The 12,087-nt window shown below is 42.9% G+C and overlaps 1 protein-coding gene across 1 annotated transcript in view; it reads right to left on the bottom strand.

Annotated features, from left to right (window-relative positions):
• The window catches only part of LOC145401605 (ATP-binding cassette sub-family C member 4-like), a 36,771-nt gene that overhangs the window by 11,552 nt on the left and 13,132 nt on the right, over positions 1-12,087 (bottom strand). The window contains exons 7-22 of the mRNA XM_080273800.1: positions 11,740-11,896; positions 10,708-10,846; positions 10,427-10,537; positions 9,188-9,259; positions 8,472-8,618; positions 7,454-7,628; positions 6,949-7,060; positions 6,458-6,641; positions 6,169-6,322; positions 5,070-5,236; positions 3,965-4,143; positions 3,414-3,562; positions 2,837-2,983; positions 2,485-2,564; positions 1,068-1,218; positions 552-658 (exon numbers count right to left, since the gene is read on the bottom strand). Coding sequence (XP_080129926.1) covers positions 552-658; positions 1,068-1,218; positions 2,485-2,564; positions 2,837-2,983; positions 3,414-3,562; positions 3,965-4,143; positions 5,070-5,236; positions 6,169-6,322; positions 6,458-6,641; positions 6,949-7,060; positions 7,454-7,628; positions 8,472-8,618; positions 9,188-9,259; positions 10,427-10,537; positions 10,708-10,846; positions 11,740-11,896 — 2,231 coding nt within the window. The remainder of the gene's footprint in view (positions 1-551; positions 659-1,067; positions 1,219-2,484; positions 2,565-2,836; positions 2,984-3,413; positions 3,563-3,964; positions 4,144-5,069; positions 5,237-6,168; positions 6,323-6,457; positions 6,642-6,948; positions 7,061-7,453; positions 7,629-8,471; positions 8,619-9,187; positions 9,260-10,426; positions 10,538-10,707; positions 10,847-11,739; positions 11,897-12,087) is intronic.

The following is a 12,087-nucleotide window of genomic DNA, read 5'->3' as shown; positions in this document are numbered from 1 at the left end:
GTAAACTAACGTGGCGTCTGGTGTTTCGTGGATCAGTAAACCTAGGCGTCTGGTATATCGTGGATCAGTAAACAAAGGCGTCTGATGTTTCGTGGATCAGTTAACTAAGGCGTCTGCTATTTGGTAGACCAGTAATCTTTCTCACTTTAATGTGTCAGTCCCTGTTGAAAAGTCGTGGTTTCCTGATATTTTACATCGTTTACCTTTACTAAGAACCTTATGGTGACTGAATTCAAACTATCAAGATTTAATCGTAAAAGTAGAAAGATGAGGGGAGCCAAAAAAAAAAAAAAAAAAAAAAAAGGAATTATTGGAAAAAGCACATATAACGAAATCGTCTAAGTATCACTGTTACTACGCCATAGCATTTAAACATCTTTCCTAGCAGATTTTTAGGGCCTCCCACATTCCCTCGCACATCTATGGACCTATGGATTTTGATCACATTACAGACAGTATACCCCCCCAAAAAAAGGCTAATGTAATCTAGAACACAATGAAAAAGACATCCTCGGGCTGAAGTGATTAAATATAAGGGCAATACATCCCACCTGATGAACATCAAAGTCTCTGATAAACTTGTCCTGCACCCGAAACGCCCTGATGGTGGTGAGGCCCTGGAGGGAGGTGCTCAGGTGGCCGAACACGGGGCTGCGGGCTGAACACGTGCAGATACCATTCAGGTCACAGTTTGAACACACCATATAACAAAGACTGCTAACCACTAGACCATATTTGACCAACAGAAATTCAGTCATTAAGTTATTTCATGACCTCTTAGGTTCAAAAGCACTTGACCATTGGGGCTGTTAAATTGGCTGTCCTAATCTTTTTTTTTATTTTTATTCAGTAAATTTAGCATTGTCATTATAAAGTCTATGTTATATCATTTTTCAGTTATAGAGTGTTGTGTGGGTGTAGTCTGAGGTGTGGCAGTGAAAAATATGAATGTAGTGTGTGAGATATGACTGGTGTGGCAGTGTCAGGAGTTTGTGGGCTTTGGCCGTATGAGGTGAGGTGTGTATGAATTATAGTAGTGTTAAGTTTGAGAGTATGCATGAGCTCACTGATGGCCTCCAGTCGCTTGAGGTCCCTGGCGGTGCGTATGTAGAAGCAGTGCAAGGCTAGGAAGACACCAAAGAGTAGGATGGAGGGCAGCAGCAGCCACGGGTTCACCAAGCACGTCACCACTACGACGCCCACCAGTTTCACCATTGTCTGCCCACGAAAACAGGAGACAATAATTCCTGCTAACGTCGAACGATTTTATAGCTACCACTAACCACGAAAAGGGGGTTGCTATGTTTTTCTTGCTGCCTTCAGACTCTCTTATAATCACCACCGTTCGATCACCGATATAGGGACCGTCATTTGAACAATTATGCCCAGATTTGGAAGGTGTTGTTAACGTGGAGCTACAACCGTTTTGGCCCAACTTGGACCGTGTTCATACCTGAGGAAAATCAAATCGGGCGAAAGTAATAACAACTCGCCAAATGTAAGGCTAATTTTTCCATGTCACCAAGCTACGGCATTGTGATAGCGAATCACAGGCACCGTCATTTATATTTTTCTGATGTTCATGCTACTTTCATACGACTTTCTTCAGCTAAGGGGAAACCTCCTGTGGTGAAGGAGACAGAAGCAGTTTATTTTCACTTCCCCTTTCATTATCCCCATCACTGCAAGAGATCCCTCCCAAGATATGTAAAATCGACTGGTGGCAATGAGGATGTAAAATATAAAGGTGGGGACAGACGCCATGATGATCATACCTGAGGTGTTTAGCTTCATAAATTTGGCCCTTGAACTTGTGGCAGATTACTCACCCACTGTCCTGGAATACAAGGCCATTGCATCACCCACGTGACCATATTTACCTTCCCAAAGCTTTACCTCAAGTGCTCATTGTCTACCAATCCACAACGTGTGAATGAAAATCTGAGTCAAATGGCGAAAGTTGACCACACCAGGCTGAAAGCTGGCGCTATCGTGCCAGCAGCATCCTAGCTTGCAGTGTTGACCATTCAGCTGACAAGATCAACATGAATTATAGGCGTCATGTTGCTTGTCAGGTTAATGTAGACTGTTTCTGACAGCCTCACTACTGAATGCCCTTCATAAGAACTGAATCATGTGGTGGTAGAGAGAACGGAGAAAAAAAGAATAACAGTCACAAAAATTCAATACAATAACATTATAATATAACGCATTAATAAAAGACAAAACATTAAAAAATAAAGTAATAAAGTAAATAACAGGCAATAAGAAATTTTTTAAAATGTCATGATGACAAGAAAAATATGAAAAGATAGCACTGAACAATAACAAAATAAAAAAAAAAGGCAATGTAAGCAAAACATTGCAAACACAAAATAAGACAATAACAGAACAATATAAGGAAAAATGAGCCACTAAAATATTACAAAACCAATAAAGTAGATTTTAGAAATACAAAATCTATAAAAAGTTAAAATTTCTTACCCATACGACTTCATAAAAAGTTGAGGGAAGCAGTTCGTCTATTTGGCCAATGTCCTTCGCAAATCGGTTAAGGATCTGACCTGATGTAATAGACAAACATGAATCACCAAACATTCATCATCATCATCATCATCAATCATCATCAGCTATAAATAACACGGGAGAATGGTAATGGTAGTATACAAAAGAGATTGGCAACGAAGAGGTAAAAGCAAAAGGAAAAAACTCATCATTTGAAGAGAATACGGTCCAAAAGTTGAATTTCAGAATGTCCTCACAAACTGAATGGGTGTCAAACAACAGTACACCTACCGGATCCAACAGAATGAGTATCAAAGAACATCACACTTACCAACAGAATGCGTGTCGAAGAACTGCATGGGAAGGCGGATAACAGCATAGAACATGCGATTGTGCAGTATTCTTGAGGAGGTCATGCACACGCTGAAGAATACCACTGATCTGGCCAGCGATACCACGAACAAAGCAACAGTCAAACCTGCACATAAAGGCTCCAGGTAAGCTATTGTTATTAGGTAGGGATGATGAGGGTTACAATGATGATGGTGGTGGTGGTGATGGTGGTGGTGGTGGTGATGGTGGTAGAATGATGATGGTGGTGGTGATGGTGCTGAAGATGGTGGTGTTCATCATCATGACCATTGTAGTAGTAGTTGTTGTAGTGTTGATATATTTCCTTTTTTATTTATTTGTTTATTTACGCAGTCCAGATCTGCCATGAACACAGTTGAACCCGATGCATCAACTGGTGTGTTTTCACCACTTAAAACAACAGAATGCCTGATCACACACCAGTCAGTTCAGGAGTCTGCATTTAGTTCATGAGAGTTATCTTTGCCAGAATAAACATACACACTGGTGGTGGGATTCGGGGAGAGAGAGAGAGAGAGAGAGAGAGTCATCCTCACCGGAATAAACATACACGTTGGTGGTGGTATCCAGGTATCCCTCAGGTAGCCTTGTCTCATTACACCAGATACCAGTGTCGTTTTCCGTCCAGCCCTCCGTCCCGTTGCATCCTACCCTCAGCTCACCCTTCATCTGTTCACCGTTCACCCTGCAATCAGTATTCCGTTATTTAGCAAGAGGTCTCTCGTAAATTAAGCAAAACCGTCTTGTGATACCAGCGACAAAAGAAAGGCGTCATCGTCTTGAAAAGGATTAATGGAAAGCTTCTTTTTCTTCAACTCTGAGCAGAAGCTTAAGGGAAAAAAAGCATTTGGCGTAACTAACATCAAAATTAAAAACATGTACTATAACTGAAGTAACTAAAAACGAAAAACAGCAAAATAATAATAAAGATAAAATATTTAATAAACTTGGTATAAGACGAACCATTAAATTTCAAAATATATATATGTATATTCAATAGACCAGAGGTTAAATACGAAACCATTCAAGTAATTTTCAAGAAATATTCTGTTGACTAGAGGTAAAAAATAAAAATATATAGACTCGCCAATAGGAGAGCCAGTAGTCGATGCCCGTGAAGAGGACTTGAGCGGCAAGGATGAGGAAGGCGAGGAAGAGCAGTATCCAGCAGTGACCCCCGCAGCGTAGGTAGGCCAGGTACACTGCCACGCCCACAGACCCCTGGCACTGCACCTCGCCGTACTGGCTGTCATTGTGGTGTCTCGCCTGTGTGTTTAATATGTTATTATCGTAAATGTTATCCATAACTGTCAACTCCTCCAACGGGCTTGGACAGAAGTTATATAATCACCCGGGTCTGTTTGTCTATTTGTGTACAAAATATCTCAAAAAGTTGTTACTGGGTTGCAGTGAAATCTGGTTCATAAGTGGGCAGTGGGTCAAAGAAGAGTTTACTAAATTTTGAGGTGGATTTGGAGCCCGATATCGGAGTATTCATATATTTTATTGGCTTTGGCGGAGGGATACGCTCTTTGAGATGTGTAACAGGGTAGGCTAAAACCGTAGAATTAATTGACTATGAGACTGTAAAAGTATTCATCTGGTAGGGAAGATGAATTACAGAAGTAAACCGCAAATTTTACTGGCATTGGCGAAGGTATGCGACCTCAGAGTGATTTCTAGTTACTGTGATATACGGTACTACCTCAGAGTTCGAGCCAGCTCCAATGACGTTTTTTTTTACCACTCAACAACGTGAAGGTTTGTCCCACGTTACATTTTCAGTGTCTTTACACAGTATTACCATGTCAACTCAGTTACTTGTTGGAGATCACTAAATGTTACGACACAAGACCTAGCCTTACCTCATTTATCCCTGGTATTTGTGAACCAGCTCAACTGCCCCTGCAGTCGAACCCTACACAGGCCAACCACCACCTTCAGGTTAAAGATATTGCAAGTGAACAACTGCTAAAGGAAGTGGGGTCTTTTGATTCCTCGTCTCCGCAATCATTCAGTCAGTATAGGTATGACATTGCAGTAATTATAACTATCATTATCTTCACCGACTCCTGCCATTGCAGTCACTGTCACTGCAAAATTTGATTTCAAAATGCATCTCTCTCTCATATTCTCATATATATATATATATATATATATATATATATATAATAAACCAAGAAGCTGAATACCTTCATGTACTTAAGGACGGCGCCCTTTACACAGCCGGACGACCTAAGTAATGGTCGCTTCAAATCGGTTCCTGAACTTGGTGCGTGGTTTGTGTCCCAGCTGAGTAAGGCAAAATCTGAGCTCTGCCCTTTACAATAGTTTCTTGACTGAGTTGACGAAGGATAATCTGCAAAAGGAAACTTTATTGAGTACAATTTTAACTCTTGACTATTGTTTTTATTTAAATCAGAGAACAGCCAAACGATTTTATTCAGCTGTGGATGACTCTCTGGTAGTAAAGGGGGCTCTGTAAAGGCTACTCGTATTTCTAACCCCTCCTGCAGTCCTCTGAGCTAAATGAAATCTTCTGGAGATAACAAGGATCATTTGAATATAGACATCGTCGGAGTGAAATGGTTCATCATCGCCATCACCAACACTACCACCACCACCAACATCATCACCACCACCACCATCATCATCATCACCCTATTTCCACTATTTTGCTAGGGTTGGGTGAGTTTAAGTTAGTGGAAGAAAAAGGGAAGTATTCAGGGAACACAAACGTTTATATCAACACCAGAGACCAGCTTCTTTTTGTAGTTACTGTGCACGATTCGTTTATTTCGTCTCGTTATTAATCGCAAATGTTTAACTCTTCCACTACTAAGAGGTGTCCCGGAGGCTGAATAAAATCGTCTTGCCGTAGCATGAATGAAGCAGGAAAATCACAGTTGTAGCGGAGAGGTTAATGAACTTTCTTTAAAATCCTGTTTTGTTATAAACCTCCGTATTCTTAAGCTGAAGCAAATCGTCCAGAAGCAGTGAGAATTAGATAAAACACTGCGTCATCTTAATGGATTTCATCTTAATTTCATCAGTTTCGTTTTAGCCTCTGGAGTTTAGTGACTTTTTTTATTAGTTTATTTTTGCTACCTCTAGACGATTTTATTTATTTATTTTTTGAAGGGGGGAGGGGGAGACCTAATGCAGTGAACGGGTAAATCGTAAATGAAGGGTGTGTCTGTCCCTCCACCGCCCAGCCATGTCAGTGCCACCGCGTGAAGGCATCCCTCTCCACAACCATGGCTTCATGTTACCCAAGGGAATTAATCTTACCGTCTTCAGTATTGATTCTCTGGCTTGGGTTTCCTCCAGGCGATGAAGAAGACACAGTCGGCCTTTCTTTCTCCTTCCTCTCGCCCATGAGGGAGGCAAATTCCACCCCCTGTTTGAGCAGTTGGCTGTAGGTCCCTGTGGCTGTGATGCGTCCCTGAATAGAAAAAATGGGTCCATTTATTATTTTTATTATTATTATTATTATTATTATTATTATTATCAGTAGTAGCAGTAATGGTGGTGATGGGGGCGGTAATGGTGGTTTTGTTAGAAGTAGTAAGAGTGGTACCTGGGCGAGTACAATGATGCGTGATGCCGCTGGAAGGTAGTGCAGCTGGTGTGTGACGAGGATCCTGGCGGTGTGTTTGAGGTGCTCCAGGATGCAGTGGTGGAACAGGTGACGACCCACGCGACTGTCCACGGCGCTGAGGGGGTCGTCCAGCAGGTACACGTCAGCGTCACTGTACACCGCCCTGATAACACAGACAAGGAGGAGAGTGAGGCCTGACACACACACACACACACACACACACACACACACACACACACACACACACACACACACACACACACACACACACACACACACACACACACACAGTAAAGATTGTGCAGGCTAAGCAGATCCAGGATAAATTTTCCGGAACGTTTCCTCATAGAAGGCAAAGGGACGGGTAGCGTAAATCCAGCGGTTGCATATCGTGTTTTGTGGTAATGTCAGAGTGCTTTCCTTGTCAGTTACGCAGAACAGAAATGCGAAGTTTAGTTAGATGAAATCACCTGGCCAGACAGAGTCGAGCCTTCTGTCCGCCGCTGAGTGTGACCCCGCGTTCCCCCACCCAGGTCAGGTCACGCTGAGGTAGTTGCTCCAGGTCACGTTCAAGGGCACATACTGCGGAAGGAGAATCATATCAGTGTCTACCCTGCATCATTTATCCTCTCATACTCTCACTGCCACACTCACGCCCAGACCAGCAAACTGAGCCGTCCCCACAACAAATAAACCGCAAGGCGAGTTTCTAGTGGAGCACTAATTACAGACCACCTTGTGTGTGTGTGTGTGTGTGTGTGTGTGTGTGTGTGTGTGTGTGTGTGTGTGTGTGTTTTATGCAGTTTTAAGAAATAAAAAAAGGTCCTATTGGCAACAATTTTACTTTCAGTACAGGTAAGGTGCTTAAATTGTTGGCAAGGCATTTACAGGAGCACACACACACACACACACACACACACACACACACACACACACACACACACACACACACACACACACACACACACACACTACCTCTGATAACGTGGAGGTACTTGTCTCGCTGATAGGTCGTTCCAAAGAGTATGTTCTGCCTTAGAGTGCCTGAGAAGACCCAAGGCTGTTGACCCACATAGCCCACCTTTCCCCGCACCTCAACAGATCCTCCTGTCGCTCGTAGTTCTCCCAGGATGGCGGATAGAAGCGACCCCTGCCATCATCATCATCATCATCATCATTGTTATCATCATCAACATCATCATCATTTTTAGTTTAGCAATCATTTTTATTATAATATGGTGTGGTGGAGTTCGGATATTGATACTGTAATGTACTCTTACAAGTTTTTTACACCATCACCATCATCATCATCCAGACCACTTTTCCCACCAAGAGACGGAGTGAGGAAATGTTTGATGCTCCCAGACGGTCAGCCATTCGGGCAGTAGATCCAGCCTTGCTTAACTTGGCTGTCCGGACGAGAACCAGAACACTCGGCGGGATATGTCCGTTGGTTTAGTTTCTTACAGCGAGTGCACATAAGCAGGTGAAGTGGGAAAGATACATGCACAATCCCCGCTGTACTACATTTACAGGCAGGGATCAAGTTTCGAGTCAAGTGGCGGGGCTGTATTTGTTTTTATTTGGCTGGATTGACCTTTTAATGGGAGACATACTGCACAGCCTAAGGTAAATACAGAAAAATATATAGTTCCTGCATTTAACGACACTTGAAATTTGAAGCATGCCTGTAAATGTGGAAAAGGGGGTGGGGGGGATTCCTGCTACAGTTCTTTCACCTCAGCCTGGCCTGATTATGTCCTTTTGTGGCTTCTTTCACGTAGCTCGAAGACAGAATCACACATTACATCGGCTCAACATTCTTTCCATGGTACTTCCCCTTATTTGTATCTCGTTACGGTTAAGCATTCAAGATTGAGAGAGGTCAATTTCAAACCAAGTTAAAGTGAAAAGAGTATAGAATTACTGGAGCTTCCACTAAAGACAACGTATGATCTGCCCATGGGACAAGCTATGACCCCTGTCTACCTACCTTGCCAGCGCCGACAGGACCGACGACCGCCAGGAGCTCCCCTGGCCTCACCGAGAACGACAGGTCTGTTAGCGTAGCCGATGACAACGACGACGACAGTTCTCCACCCCACCTCGCCGTTAGCTTGGTCACCGTCACACAGCAATCCTGCGGCATGGTAAGGGTTCATTATCTCATCAACATCATCGTCGTCGTCATCAGAATTATTGTTAGTTATCGTTATTGTCATGGGAATCAGAATTCGTATTATTATCGTCATCCTCATCGTCATCATCTTTATTTCCACTTCTTGGCTCGCGGACGGTGGGCAAGACCCAGCCTTATCCAGGAGGAGGAGAAGGAATTTTTAATAGTGTTACTGAAAACGATGTTTGGGGCTGACGGTGGTATTAAGGAATTCATTTTAGGGCTAACCAAAGTATTATTTGCATTTGCTGGGAGCCCCTAGGTTTCATGGAGTCTCCTGCTGTGGAGTGAGGCTGCTGTACTTCTTGTCTTAGTATCTCCAGTCGATGTTTATTAACTTAGGGAAGACCTCTTTGCCCATACGGAAGTGGCAAATGACAGCTACATCTACACACTCCAGTTTGAAAAGCCTCTTCTAAGCTAAATACAATCGTCTGGAGATTGCAAGAGTACGATACTAAGGACATAATCGTAGTGCAAGGATCAAGTCGAATAAAATCGTGTGAGAGTAGCCGGAACACAGCACCCACCTTTAGAGAAGGTCGCTCGTCAGTCCTCGTTACATAGCTGAGTTCATCTCCTTCCTCCATCTCCAGAAACTCCTACGTAAAGAAAAACCATTGGAAGGTGAGAATTTAAACGATGTGTGTCTATACTCTTGTTACTCTAACTTGGCCAAAAATTGCTATGTAGCAATACTAGAACATGTTGAAGAGATAAACCTGTCCTTTACACAGAAAAATGATCCAACATATTACTATTATGCCGGGAATCTAACCGTGGACTCGGGTTCGATTTGTGGCATGATGGTAATGATTATGTTGGATGGACTAGAACATGTTGTTCGTCACGAAGTGCAATGAAAAGGATGCAGAACCGTAGCATTACCTTGAATCGATTTGAACCAGCTTCAGATACACAGGTCCACGTCGGGCCAGACCTGCACAGACTCAGTAGTAGTAGTAGTGGCAACCCCAGGCTCATCTGAACGTGAATCCGGTGGACTCCTGGCTGAACTTCACGTTCTCCTGCAGTCCACCATCCTCATTTTGTGAGGATAGGTAGGGAACTGAGAAACGTTTGTATAACGAGGCCTCAGATACCCATCATATGGGTGTCACCACGTGAAGGCGTCCCTTTCCATAGCTACTTAAACTGTATTTGTGAGGATTTCGTGGGTCCAATTAGGGCACAATAAACAATCTCAATATGGGCATATTTTCCCCAATTTACCCCAATAGTTTTCTTCCATCTTCAGACGATTTTATTCAACTTTGGAGAGACTTATGGAACTGGAGAGGCTAGATGCAGTCTTCGTTAGCCCTTAGCCCCTACACAGCTAGAGGGCCGTCCAAGGTTGAATAAAATCGTTTCATGGTAGCATGATTACAATGGAAAAAAAAAAAAAAAAAAAAAAACAATTGAAGGGCACTAAGGATACTGTGAAACGAGACATCACGGGTTTTTGCAACTCCCTCTCTGTTGTGATTACAAGTTTATGCCAGGGTAGGGGAGCGCGGTAGCTCGGTGGTAGGGTGTCGGCATGGGTGTCGGGCTCGTAATCGTGAGGTTGCGAGTTCGCGCCCCGCCCGGTGGCTGCTGTGCTGGGAGGGGTAGCGCCCTCCTGTAACCCTAGCAGGGCTATATGATCTGATGAGGTCTAGCTCTGGAATTAATCCCTATACCAGGGTATCTCTTAAATCACTTTGTTTTCACTGCTGAAAGTTCTTACTACCGACGGACAATTATATACACCCGGAAAGACCCACCTGTAGTCTGTTGCAGGTAACCAGCATCTCTGAGCACACGGCGATGCTGGACGGGAAGTAGAGGGTCATCACCCGCATAATGTTGTTGATCAGAGAACTTGTCACGAACACCTGTGGAGAAGACGCGTTAAGTGCAGGAGAGGGACTTCTTCATGCGGTGGCATCGATATAACTGTGCATCTCCCCTGTCCGATACTGATGAGGATGATAATAGTAATGAGGTATCGACACAAACAGATTCTTCATGCACTCTGTAGATTCATACTGCACTCATCTGATACCTTCTCTGCTGATATAACATTTCCTGTGAGGACGTAAGTGAGAAGGATGACGAAGACGACAATTTTGGCGGCGATGAAGAAAAGCGACATGTTGACGGCGTGATAGCAGCTGGTTTTCATTATCACCGCAACCTCAGCCCTGAGATATGGTTAGAAAGACAACGAGGATTAAACAGTAAAAGAGGAGGACTAGGATTTAACCGTGTATTATAGTAGGATGTTACAGTGAAGAAGATTAAGCAACACTTAACAGCTTACATCAATACGTTAAAAAAAAATATATATATATATTACGGTGAAACTGTGAAGGAGATCAGGAGCAGCTGAACAAAAGAAGCTTACAACGTGAAACAATCAGGCATATTACCAAGATATAACAGCGGAGAAAGTTATTAGTATGACCGTGAAGTATATTAGCTTGTTTAAACAGTGAAAAACTATAGAGAAGTATTTAAATCCCCAAGTGTATAGCTATCGTCAGTAGTTCTTTTACAGTGCCTCAGAATTGTGTCAAGATCTGATGAAGTTTTTTTCATGTCATCTAATAAAGTTCAGGCGGAATGAGAGGGCTGCAATGTCGCTTCATGAGGAGCTTCGGAGCCCCAGTCTTATAAAAGGATTGTTGAGTGTGGCTTTACTATTAGGAACATTAATACAGATGTACAGTCGGCATCGAAAATTCTGTCGCCTCTCCTGTTTTTCTCTCCATTGACCATGATCATCAGTATGGTGAAGGTGCAATAACCGACACTGATGACACTGAGCTACAGCTAAATAATGTCATCAGTGTTAATTGCTGCGGATTTACCACACTCATTTTCAAAGTCCTTGGAGAGAAAAGCAGAAGAGTGACAGGATTTTCTACGGCAACTGTACTTCCTTACGATATAAAACGATATAGTGAACACTGATTCGAAACCAAGAGATGTAATCATAGGAGCCCAACAAACTCCTCAGAATTTTCAGTAAGTTTCAAAATTATTCCATTAAAAATTGGATAGATATTACTGTCTGCTGCCAAACATCACTTACTTCCTGACACCCTCGATGAGAACTGTGAACGGCTTCTCCCACGTGTACATCTTGATCACCCTCATGGCGTTGATTATCTCGTTCATGATGCGAACCCGCTTGTCAGTTTGATGAGCTGTTTCCAGGCGAAGTCGGGAGAACACTTTCCCCATAGCACCTGGAGCAGCATTGATGTTATTATTATTGTTACTACTACTACTGCTACTACTACTACTACTACTACTGTTACTACTACTGCTACTACTACTATTACTATTACTATTACTGCTGCTCCTGCTGCTGCTGCTGGTGCTACTATTACTACTACTACTACTACTACTACTACTGCTGCTACTACTACTCCTACTA

Source organism: Coenobita brevimanus, chromosome 6 (assembly GCF_032717465.1).
Source record: "Coenobita brevimanus isolate Jiangsu-jjx chromosome 6, ASM3271746v2, whole genome shotgun sequence".
In the NCBI taxonomy this organism is placed as follows: Eukaryota; Metazoa; Arthropoda; class Malacostraca; order Decapoda; family Coenobitidae; genus Coenobita; species Coenobita brevimanus.
The sequence above is the reverse complement of the archived record's forward strand: the minus strand, read 5'-3'. Positions and strand labels throughout refer to the sequence as shown.